We start from the raw sequence: 12,834 nt of genomic DNA on the forward strand, positions 1-12,834 counted from the left end.
TTCATTTGGTTTGTGTTTTTTCTTTTTCTTCTTTTTTGAGATGAGACCTCATAGTATTGTCCAGGACTGCCTTTGAACTTCTGGGCTTTGTTGATTTCTTCCACCTAACCCTCCCAAGTAACTAGAACTATGGTGTGTGCCCCCACCCCTGGCTGTTAATCTAGACTGATAGTCTTTGTCTTTTACCTGGATGATTTATTTCATTTATATTTATATTAGTCATAATTCAGTTTAAACCCCCCAACCTGGGATTCTTGTCTTCTGGATTTATTTATTTTTTTTATTTTTGGGTACAGGGATGAACTCAGAGGTACTTAAACACTAAGTCACATCCATAGCCCCTTTTATTCTTTATTTTGACGGTCTTGCTACATTACTGAGGCTGGCTTTGAACTTTGGATATTCCTGCCTCAGCCTCCTCAGCTGCTGGAATTATAGGTGTGTGCCACTGTGCCTGACTATTCTAAAGTTTTTTTTGGGGAAAAAAAAAATACCCTGCCATTCTTTTGTATTTTTTTTTCTTACTAGTTTGGAAATGTATGCTATTTGTGTTCTGTAATTATTGTAGATATTAAAACTTTGTAGCCATGACTTATTAGCATGCAATATTACTTGATAACTTTATCCTCCTTATTTTTCTTTTTGGTACTGGGAATTGAACCCAGGGGTGCTTAACCACTGAGGCACATCTACATCCCTTTTTATATTTTATTTAGATACAGGGTCTTGCTGAGTTGCTTAGAGCTTTACTAAGTTGCTGAGGCTGGCTTTGAACTTCTGATCCTCCTGCCTCAGCCTCCTGAGCTGCTAGGATTACAGGTGTGTGCCACTGTGCCTGACTTTAGCCTCTTTTTATTTTTTTATTTTATTTATTTTAAAATTTATTTTATTTTTTAAACATTTGTTTATTTATGTATCTTTAGTTTTAGGCGGACACATTATTTTGTGTTTAACAGTACTGGGGATTGAACCCAGGGCCTTGCACATGCTAGGCAAGCATTCTACCACTAAGCTACATCCCCAAATCTTTTTTTTTTAAGTTCTACAAATATTGTTATTCTTTTATATATAGTCTTCCATAAACCTTCCATATCAACCCTTTTACCAAATTATTTCTCACTTTTCCATAGTTTTGACTTTTGCTAATTTTTATCCTATTTTTCTTTGATCACTTTTCTTTTCAGCTTTATTGATTTTATTATTGCAATATATTTCATCTGTTAATGTCAATCATCTCTGGGGGGGCGGTTCCTATTGTCTCTTCTGCCAGTTCTTTTGGAATATTCAATTCCTAGTTATGTTTTATTATAAATTGGACAGCACTTTTTTTTTTGGTCAGGCATCCAGAGAACACTTTACAAGCGTAAGATATTCTCTCCAATAGAACTTTAATTCCTCTGTGGATCTTCCACTCAGCACTACACTAAGGGTGTAGCTAGCTCTCTGAAGTCCCTGGTATCTTTGGGAAAGGTCTCCTATTAGACTTCTCACATTGTGAAGACTCTTGACTGTGACTTAAATCAGAACAAAAGAACAAAATTCTGCTTCTTGGGGATCAACAAAGGTCCTTTGGACTTCCTTGATTTGCTTCTCTAGGTTCTCATTTTCTTACCTTTGGCTATAATTGCTCCTCTTTCTTATTTAAGAATGAAAGAGCATGCCTGTGCACATTGTCTTTAGTTGTTCTCAGTGGAATGGTGGATCCAAATAACCTAGTTCACCATTAATGAGAAAAAGAAAATTGCCTGAAAAAAAAATCTTGGTTTCTTACTTGGAAACCAAGAAGCTCTAACCACATTTTTAGAGATCATCATTACACCTTTAGCTACTTGCCTTTCTAGGCATTTTGTTTTGTGACCTGTGCAGTAAAACTGATTTGTGTGGGGAATGAATGGATAAAGGAAGAAAAAGAAATGCAATGACTGTGAATTAATGATTTTGTTTGTTTTATTTTTTTTTCTGTAAAGAAATACAGATTTTAATATATCCCATCAATTCTATTTCTGTTTTGAGAACCCCAATTCTAGTTTTTTTCCCAGAATTTTGGAATATTACTCATTACTGAGAAAAGAATGGAGATGTTTGGAGGCCAGGAAGTTAGAAAGGGTGTGTGTGGTACTGCCCCAGCCAAATCTGTTTCTAGAGCTGGGGGAGAGGAAGGATGCTGCCTGCTCTCCCTCCATCTATATATCCCTTGCCCCTAGCTTCTCCTAAAGCCATTATTTTTCCTATAGACTAAATCTCTCCATATCAGACTTTGAACTTTTGGAACCTAAAACCATAAAGATTTTCCTACTTTGTCCCTTCTCCAAGGCAACAAGCAAATTTGTTTATAGGGAGAAAGGTTGGGAGAGTTGGCAAAATGGCCAACTTTAGGGAGAAGACACAATGAAAAAATAGAATAGTATATCAAATATATTATGATGTCACATAGATTGTTCTTTAAAAAAGTCTAGTTGGGAAAGGAAGAAGAAAACTAGGAGCTAGAACACTATATGGAGTGAGAGAAGTTTCTCCTGTAATGACAGAATTTGGGCTATTTTGTTTGTTTTAAACACAAATGGTCTTGGTTGAATGTGGTAGACTAATAGTCTGCAAATCAGATACAAAGTTTTTGCTTATCTGTGAGCTTCTTATAGGGAATAGCACAATACGCTAGCCTTTGGTCATTTTAGGAGACAAACTGTAGCTCTTTAAAATTCTTAATTTGCTTAAAAGTTTGTTTGTTTGTTTGTTTTAATAATTTTTAGTGTTTTTAATCTGAATGCTTCCTATGCATCCTTTAAAACTTAAGCTTAGATGTTATTTTTTTCCCTAATAACTTTTCTTCAAAACGTTTTAGGTACTTTGTAAATATTCATTGAATGAATATTAAGTAGAGCACCAAGAGTTAATTCTTTAAAAAAAATTTTTTTAGTTGTTTATCTATCTATTTATTTATTTATTTCCATTTTAAACAAGAAGTTTATTTAAACAACAAGACGCTTGACTTGAAGGGAAAACTATCTAGGAATCTTTTTTAAGAGTAATTTACCCCTACTTAAAGACAGATTGCCCTACATGTAACAGCTTTGTACAAAAAAGTTATAAAATTGTCCTTGGTTTTACAATGATAAATGAAAAACATTAAAATTCTCCTATTGAACAAGGTATGCAAGGATAAGAGCTGAATGAGCATGCCACTAATGGAGAAAGGGAATATTTTCACAGAACCAGTATTTTTCCCCATCTCATCTCCATTTGATGTCAATCAAAACATCATTGGCCATTTAGTTTAAAAAAAAAATGCAATATGCTTGTGCACATACACCAGTTACTTTATGTACAATAAAGGAATGGGGAAGGGGAAAATGAAAGAATAAAGAAAACTATACTGTAGTAGTCAGGATGTGGTGGGACCAAATTGCAGTTTTCTAATTGAGAATGTATTCTTGGTCTGTAAGAACAGAGTTCTGGAGTAAAGTAGCAGGTTCCCTTTTTAGTAGACACCTCTTGTCTGCTGCTGGAACACATCAATTGTATCTTCATCCTCCATTTCCAACTGTGCAGGTGTGTCTGTTTTATTAATTGGCTGCCCGTCAAATCGGAATCTGATCTGCCTCATCGACAAACCCTGTCGTTCACAATATGCTTTCATTAGTTTACTAAGTGGTCTCTTAATCTTAAACTGCACCTCAGAACCATCCTGCCCCGCCACCTTCAAGGTAATATGATCGTTGTTCTCAGTCTTGACTCCTTCCTTGGGCTTTTCGTCGGCCATGGCAAGCACCAGAGTCTCCTCAGCTGCCGCTTCACAAAAGAGGTACCAGGTCCGCACCGAACGAGCACACAAGCAGCTCCAGGAGCGGCAGAAGAAGCTATCTATTTATTTTGTGGTGCTGAGAATCGAACATACGAGCCAAGTGCTCTACCACTGAGCTACAGACCAGCTCCAAGTTAATTGATTCAAGCACTAATTACTTTAGATTATAATGACTAGTTTTCTTTGTTTAAGGACTGAGATACTTTCTCTCTGCTCTCCAGGGTCCAGTCAGGCACTCATTTTCTGAACATAGTAAATGTTCAATAAATGCTTATTACTAAATGGCATTCTGCTATTAAATTTGAAAGGAAAAGAAAATCAGAAATTAAAGGCAACTATGAATATTTACAACATGTAATTCAATATTAGTTACTTATGCTTTTGTGTGTTTAGTTAGCCTTCTATTCATTGTCACTTTTGTAAAGGAGAAAAGGCAAGTTTGTTCTCCAGATTTTGTTCACCTCTTACCAGTTCATGCTATCTGCTTGTTAGAAGAACAGTTCATTCTCTGCAGCAAGGTTAAAAGGTGTTTTCCTCATTGGGCTACCTTTTGTCTAAACAAGTAGTCCTAAATCATGTCATCTGAGTAGTCTGAGCACATTCCTCATTCTTTACTACAGAAATCCTTATCCTGTCTGGGTGATTATGAGATTTGTTCATTCAGTGTGGATGATCTAAGGATAGGAACAGTTATTTAGTTTTGCTTTTGATGTAGACTATATAAACACTAGGGTTTGAAAGAATTAATGAAGGTGGGTGTTATGTTGCATGCTTGTAATCCCACCTAATTCAGGAGGCTGAAGCAGGATAGCAAGTTAGAGTCCAGCTGGGCAATTTAGCAAGACCCTATCTTAAAATAAATAATGAAAAAGACTGAGGATGTAGGTCAGTGAAAGAGCTCCCCTGGGATCGATCTTCCATCCACCCAAATACACAGAAATTCTTCAGTAAAAATAAAGTTGCAGAAGTGGCCAGATGCTGTGTGTGGCACATGCCTGCAATCCCAGCAATTTGGAAGGCTCAAGCAGGAGAATCACATGTTCAAAGCCAGCCTCAGGAACTTAGCAAGCCCCTGTCTCAAAAAATAAAAGGGGCTGGGGAATGGCACCCCTGGTTCAATCCTGGTACCCCCCCCCCACCAAAACCAAAACAAAACACCAATAATGACTAATTGGACTTGTGTAATAATTGTCTGACACTGGACAATTAATAAGTCTCTGATTTTCTTTTTAGTTGCCAAATTGGGGGAAACCAGAGCCACCAAGGCTGGTTAAGGACAAGAAGAGTTTACATTGAAATTGAGTCTGCAGTTGATGATGTCAGTAAATTTAGGATTTTGGCAATGCATAATTTAGCTTTGTGATTTAATGGAGTTTTAGTTTAGTTATAATTTTATTAAATAATAGTTTTGCAGATCCATGTCATTGGCTTTGGTATTGTGTGACTTTAGTAAGGGAAAATTTGTTGACAAAATACTCTACATTGAGCAAACAAGACTTAGCCATGTCTTCAAAGTCCACCTGTTTTAGTCAGCTTTTTTGCTGTGACTAAAGGACCAAACCAGAATAATTATAGGAGAAGAAAAGTTTATTTGAGGGCCCTCAGTTTCAAAGATCTTAGTCCATAAGAAGGCTGGCTCCAGAGGGAAGCAGCTTACATAATGGAGATCAGGAAGCAGAGAGACTCTACTCTCCAGATCCACAATATACCCCAAAGCCACGCCCCCAGTTCCCACCTCCTCCAGCTATACCCTACCATTTCATTTACCACTCAGTTAATCCCTATCGGGATTAATTTACTGATTGGGTTAAGACTTTCACAACCCAGTCATTTCTCCCCTGAACCTTATTGCATTGTCTCTCACATGAGCTTTTGGGGGATACCTCACATCCAAACCATAAAACAACCTGAGGGCTTTGAGATATATAGTGGTCTTAAATTGTCAGCTACTAGAAATATACTTCCTTTTATGTAGCACTGGGGAGTCAAGTAAGGTAATTTAAAATGAGAATTATAGGAAAGAATACTTTCTCTGTAGTTTGGGTTTTTAAGGTACATTTGTATTATGAACAAGGAATTGGAGAATTGACCTTCCTGTTATCCTGTACTCAGTTACCTTTTCCTAATTTCCAAATAAACTACTGTCAAAGTTACTAAAATAAAATTTCTCCAATAGTTTCTTAATTTGAATTATTTTGGGGAGAGAAAAACAAATCTTAATTGTTTATAGAAGAAGTTATAGTATATAGAGAGACTTATAGAAGAAATTATAGTATAGAGAGAAAGAAAGCAGAAGGATCAATTAACTTAAGAACTTATGGCTCGGCTGGGGTTGTGGCTCCATGGTAGAGTACTTGCATAACGTGTGAGGCACTGGGTTCGATTCTCAGCACCACGTTAAAAAATAAATAAAAAATAAAGGTTCATTCACAACCAAAAAAAATTATTGAAAAAGAAGAAGAACTTATGGCTCAATTTTTTTTTCCAGTTTTCCTGATTTTGCACCAGATAACCTGAAGTGTTTAGGGACACCTTATACTTTGATTGATGGCTGCTTCATTTTGTTTTATTTAAAAAATATAAGACCAGGACCTAGATGCCCTTCAATAGATGAATGGATTTTAAAAAATTGTGGCATATATATATATATACATAATGGAATATTACTCATCAATAAAAGAGAATAAAATCATGGCATTTGCAGGTAAATGGATGAAGTTAGAGAAGATAATGCTAAGTGAAGTTTGCCAATCCCAAAAAACCAAATGTCGAATGTTTTCTCTGATATAAGTAGACTGATTCATAGTGGGGTTGGGAGAGGGAGCATGGAAGGAATAGAGGAACTCTATATGGGGCAGAGGGGTGGGAGGGTAAGGGAGGAGGCACGGGGTTATAAATGATGGTGGAATGTGATGATCATTATCCAAAGTACATGTATGAAGACACGAATTGATGTGAATATATTTTGTATACAACCAGAGGTATGAACAATTGTGCTCTATATGTGTAATAACAATTGTAATGCATTCCGCTGTCATATATAAATTTTAAAAAATAATTTAAAAAGGAAAGAAAAAATATATATAAGACCAGGCTGGGGATATGGCTTAACAGAAGTGAACTTACCTAGTATGCAGAAGGGCATGGATTCCATCGTGGTACAACCTAAAAACAAAAAGATAGATTGATCAGTCTTCCCATTAGCCAGATGTTTTTGGTGCAGTCCTGTAATCCCAGCTATTTGGGAGGCTGAGTTAGGGGGAACATAATACAATATGCAAAACCATGGGCTAGGTGCTATGAATTTTAAAGGTGATATTGGACGATGGAGTCTTGATTTTGGAAAGTTCAGATCCAATAATGAAATTAAGATTTGAAGACTCTTATGTGGTAAAAAGCATCTAACTTGGCTTGAATATCAACTCTATCTGTACTGGGTATTCTTGATCAAGCTGCTGAATTTTCTTGGGTTGTTTTCTTATTTGTACATTAGGGAAAGTAATGCTTATTCATAGAATCATTGAGAGGATTAGGTATTTAAAGCTAAGAAACTCTTAGCTCCAGATTTATAATATCTAACTATTTTCAGAATATCTTTTGAACATCACAAAGCCATTTTTACATTAAGACCAAAACTGTCTTGTGAGTTACTTTCCAGAATTGTTTTTTCTCCACGAATGGCACCAATAGTCTGTTAAGCCAGAAATCTGAGTGTCTTTCCACCTTTCAAACACATTTTCCAATCTACTCAGGGTGATTGAGTTTATACTACAAATTCTGTTTTACAGATTCTTCACCTGTCTCCATTGCTGCCATCTTAGGTAAAGCTGCCATCATTCTCTCACATAGGCCACTGTAATAGCCTTCTGTCTTCCTAAGTCCTGCACCATACCCAGCCCAAGGAAAGTTGTTTTTTTTTTTTTTTTTTTGGTTGTTGTTTTTTCAATACCTATAAGCCACTTTTCTGCTTAAATTTTTTTCAGTGAATTTCCATTTTTCTGAGTCCACAGATAAATCTTAAATAAGTCTAAATTTTCTCACACCTGATTTGCCTTGCTCATTCATTATTACAGTTAGCCCTCTGTATCTATGGATTTTTGCATCTGTAGATTCAACAAGTCAAGGATTTAAAAATACAGTATTCAGGGCTGGGATTCTGACTCAGCGGTAGAGCACTTGCGTAGCATGGGCGGGACCCGGGTTCGATTCTCAGCACCACATAAAAATAAAAGGCATTGTGTTGTGTCCATCTACATCTAAAAAATATTTTTAAAAATACAATATTCAGAAAGATCAGTTGCATCTGTACTGAATATGTGCAGACTTTTTTCTTTTTCCCTGAACAAGACGGTGTAACAACTATTTATGTAGCATTTACATTGCATTAGGTATCATACATATTATACATTGCAGCATAAATAAGGTAGATCTAATTAAAAGCATTCAGGAGGCTGTGCATAGATTATATGCAAATGCAGTGTCATTTTAGATAAGAAATTTGAGCATTTGTGGATTTTGGTGTGCAGGGCATTCTGGAACCAATCCCTTGAAGAAACTCAAGGCCAGCTGTATTCCTAAATCCTAGCATAGTGCTTTTCATAGTAGATGTTTATATATTTATGGGATGGACAAAGGCTCTTTTGAATGTTTGAAAGAACCAAACTAGTAATTTAAGAAATTTAGGCTGTTCTTGTTTTCCTTTCTGTTAGGCTGCATATGAAATACACAAACACTTTACATAGGAGCAAATGAAATACTGTATCTGAATAAAATAATGTTTGTTTTGATGACATAACCTGTTTGTTGCCATCCCTTTCTTTTTTTTTTTTTTTTTAAGTTGTAGACACAATATTTTTATTTGTTTTTATTTTTATGTGATGCCGGGGTTGAACCCAGTGCCTCATGCATGCTAGGAAGTGCTCTACCACTGAGCCACAACCCCGCCCCCTCAACACTATCCTTTTCTTAGCCTTGTATTTCCACTTATCTGAAATTGCAGAGCCACGTTTCAGGAATCCTATTTTATTCCCCCCCATATAATTAATGAAGGCCAACCATTTGAAATTCATGTGAGTATCTTTTACTGAAAGCAGATTATTTAGTTTTCATGAAAGTAAAAAGAAGCATCTCTTTGGGATACTGCAAAACAGTAGCTAGTCAGCCTCCCAATGGAGAATCAAATCCACCAGTTCATAAATTAGATCCCAGTTAATAAAACCCAGAGCTGCACAGGTCATTCAGAATAGTACTTGAGAATCTCAAGAGGTTCATTAGTAATTAGTCATACTGTGCTCTTCACAGAGAATGTCAAGGCCTAAAGAGTGCCGTGAAAGACTGGGTGGTAAGATTGCAATAGAAATGGACTAGTGAATAGATATTGAGGAATAGTTCCACTTATTTTTTTAAAGTCATGTTTGGCCACAATTTACCCTTCACAAGCTAAAAGTTTCTGTACTTTTTGTATTTTAAAGAAAACAAAAGGGACTGGGATTGTGGCTCAGTGGTAGAGCGCTCACCTAGCATGGGTGGGACGCGGATTCTCGGCACCACATAAAAATAAAGGCATTGTGTTGTGTCCATCTACACCTAAAAATAAATATTTTTTTAAAAAAAGAAAACGAAGATAAGTTCTTCTTTATTAGTTTTCACTAAAGAGCTATGTCATGGTGATCATTTAATATTAGTATTGTTTCTAAGCCGTTTCTGGAAGATCATCTCACTTGCTCTTCCCTTTACTCCATAAGTGCAGTTAGGTGAAAACTAGAAGGCCAGTACAGGTTCTTACCAGTTAGGGAACACTACTTGTTCTAATCATTCTAATGCATGTAGTCGCAGTTACTAAATTGGTGGTGTTTTATAATTTCTTTTCTTTTTGGTACCAGGGAGGGAACCCTAGGGTGCTAAATCACTGAACTATATCCCTAGCCTTTTTTTGTTTTTTGGAGACAGGATCTCACTAAGTTGCTGAGGCTGACTTTGATCCTCTTGCCTCAGCCTCCAAAGCCATTAGGATTACAGATGTGCGCACGCCACTGTGCCCATTGGCTTTACAACTTCTTAAGCTCTTAGAAAAGGGGTTTTGAGAGCCACAAATGAAGAGTGTATTATAATAACAAGCATCTGGCATGCAGGCCTGTAACTCAGCTACTCTCAGAGGCTGGGGTAGGAAGATCTCAAATTCAAGGCCCCCCTGGGCAATTTAGTCTCTGCCTCAAAACAAAAAAAGATTGGGGTTATAGCTTAGTGGTTGAGCACTTAGCCTAGCTTATGTGAAGCCCAGGGTTCAGTCACCAGTACCATAAAACAAAAACAAAAAGTGCAGGAGAGTAGAGTGTATATAAAGATATTTAGATATCTGTTCATTTAATGCTGCTTTATTATTTTGGCTGTTTTAATAAGCACACACACATATCTTACCTGTTTTCCTGATGTCTTCTGCCTGCTGTCAATGCAGGCATAGTAGTTATCCTATAATTCAGATGATATGTCTTTGGGAAGAAGGAAAATAATAAGATAATAATAATAATAAGAAAAGTATCTGCTTTCGGTATTTTGTTTGTTTGCTGTGTGCCTGTTTCAATTTGCACTATTATTGGTAAAATCAAAGAGATTTGAAAATTTTTATAGACTGTTTTAAGTATGACATATACCTGTAATCCCAGCAACTCAGGCTTAGACAAAAGGATAGAAAGTTCAAGACTAGCATCAGCAACTTGGTGCGATTTTAATTTTAAAAAATTAAAAATATGAAGAGCTGGGGATATACCTCAGTGGTAGAGTGCTCACCTTGCATGTTCAAGGCCCTGAATCCAGTCCCCAGTACTGCCTGAAGGAATGTTGGATGAGAAGGGGATGTAGCACAGTGGTAGAGTGCCCTTGTGCTCAATCCCCAATACTGGGTGGGAGAAGTTTTGGTACTTTGAATGACTTTGTTGTTGTTTTCTGGCCATTGAGAACATACATTTATGTAACACCAGAGGTTGGGGTTTTTTGTTTGTTTATTTATTTATTTATTTATTTGGTTTTTGTTTTAGTTTTTGGTACCGCGAATTGAACTCAGGGGCACTCAACCACTGAGCCACGTCCCCAACCCTATTTTGTATTTTATTTTGAGTTGCTTAGCACCTTGCTTTTCCTGGGATTCTAGGGGTGTGCCATCATGCCTGGCACCAGAAGGTTTCTGTTGGACAGAAACAAATTACACGAGTTTCTTGGATAGGAGAATTCATAAGTAAATACATGATTTTAATTTCATGTATTTGGGGTGGGGAGCCCTGGTATCATTGGTGGTGTTTTTCACACATATGGAGCATAGCATTGCCCAACTTCTGGTCTCATGCTATTTCTCTGAAAGCTTTAAGCCTCTGAAACCATCAGAATAAGAGGCATCTTTTCTGGCTTATCTTCCTTTGGTAGCTAAACTCTAGCTTAAAACCTCCCAGATCTCACAGCTTTCTTTTGTGGTGGGTGGGGAGGTATCAGGAATTGAACCCAGGGGCGCTTAACACTCAGCCACATCCCTAACCCATTTTTGGTATTTTATTAGAGACAGGGTCTCACCTAGCTGCTTAGGGCCTTGCTAAATTGCTAAGCACTGGGTTTGACCCACTCAAGATCCTCCTACCCTCCTGAGTGGCTGCAATTACAGGCATGGGCCACTGCACCAGGCTCACAGCTTTCAAATAAGCATAATCACATTAATTCCGGTCCTTCCCTACAAACCTATATGGTAAATACAATTAACTCTTTGAAAGTCTGAAAACAGGCCAAGCGGGTATGAAATACAGCCCCTTGTTTTTTTTTCAGGTCCCTTAACCTTTCTTTACCTCAGTTTCCTCTATAAAAATGAGGATAATGGCAACTTCCTAACTACTTCCTTATGGTAAGGATTAAATGAAATAAATCCTTATAAAGTAATATATGCTTATAGTTATATTGTTATCTAACTAGTTTATGATTACTTGGCAAGAGAGATCACAGTCATAAGACAAGTGGCTGTGTGTTTATGGATAAATTTCCCTTTATGGCCATGAGGTTTTTTTTATACTGTTTCAAACTTTCATTGGAAATAACTTCAAATTTACATAGGAGAAAAAAGTTAAAAGTAGAATACCTGTGATACCAAAAACAGACAAGAAAATGCATAAATGCTTTGAATAGACATTTCTTCAGAGAAGATATACAAATGGCTAATATGCACATGAAAAGATGTTCAAGATCCCTAATCATTAGGAAAATACAAATCACAATCAATAATATACCACTTCATACCAATTAGGAGAAATTGGAAACTTTGTGTACTGTGTAGGAACCTTTGTGTACTTTGGTAAGACTGTAAAATAATATAACTGCTTGTGGAAAGCAAAATGGTAATTCCTCAAAAAATTAAGCATTAAACTACCATTTGAGTGAGCATTCCTACTTCTGGATATGTACCCAAAAGAATTGAAAGCTGAGTCTCAAACAGATATTTGTACATCCATGTTCATCACAACATTATTTACATAGTAGAATGTGAAATCAACCCAAATGCCTGTCAGCAAATGAATGGATAAGCAAAATGCAGTAAATACAGCTGGGTGTGGTGGCACATTACCTGAAATCACAGCTGCTCAGAGACTGAAATAGGTAAAGGAAAGCACCTCCGGGCTCAATCCCTAGTACTACCCCGCAAAATGGTGGTGTACAAATTCCAGTTATCGTTCAGTCTTAAAAAGAAATGAAATTCTTAAACATGCTACAGTGTGGATGGGCCTTCAAGACATTGTACTAAATTAAACAAACCAGGTATCGTCTTGTTCTGCATGTACAAGGTACTTGAAGTAGTCATCTCATAGAGCAGAAGACAGAATTGTAGATGCAAGAATCCAGAGGTGAGGTGCTAGTGTTTAATGGGTGCAGTTTCAGTTCAGAATGGTGAAAATTTCTAGAAACAGATGGTGTAGTGATAGTTGCACAAGGATGTGAATGTGTTTAATGCTACTAAACTGTATACTTTAGCATGGTTTAAATTTTATATTTCACATATTTTA

At 36.7% G+C, this 12,834-nt stretch overlaps 2 protein-coding genes across 2 annotated transcripts in view; one reads left to right on the forward strand and one right to left on the reverse strand.

Annotated features, from left to right (window-relative positions):
- Csnk2a1 (casein kinase 2 alpha 1) overlaps positions 1-12,834 on the forward strand; it is a 53,824-nt gene that overhangs the window by 17,953 nt on the left and 23,037 nt on the right. The window lies entirely within an intron of this gene.
- On the reverse strand, positions 3,268-3,835 carry LOC143394382 (small ubiquitin-related modifier 2-like). Its single transcript, XM_077109047.1, has 2 exons — positions 3,613-3,835; positions 3,268-3,555 (listed from the first exon to the last, which is right to left on the reverse strand). The coding sequence occupies exons 1-2, from the start codon at positions 3,758-3,760 to the stop codon at positions 3,479-3,481; spliced, it is 225 nt and encodes a 74-aa protein (XP_076965162.1). The 5' UTR covers positions 3,761-3,835; the 3' UTR covers positions 3,268-3,478.

The sequence above is a fragment of the Callospermophilus lateralis genome, chromosome 3 (assembly GCF_048772815.1).
Source record: "Callospermophilus lateralis isolate mCalLat2 chromosome 3, mCalLat2.hap1, whole genome shotgun sequence".
In the NCBI taxonomy this organism is placed as follows: Eukaryota; Metazoa; Chordata; class Mammalia; order Rodentia; family Sciuridae; genus Callospermophilus; species Callospermophilus lateralis.

Bases quoted from the DNA above. Each gene is read 5' to 3' on its own strand.
- LOC143394382 (XM_077109047.1), bottom strand. From the start codon at position 3,760: ATGGCCGACGAAAAGCCCAAGGAAGGAGTCAAGACTGAGAACAACGAT. The intron at 3,556-3,612 runs GTTTGTCGATGA...TTAATAAAACAG, and splicing joins AGCATATTGTGAACGACAGG to ACACACCTGCACAGTTGGAA.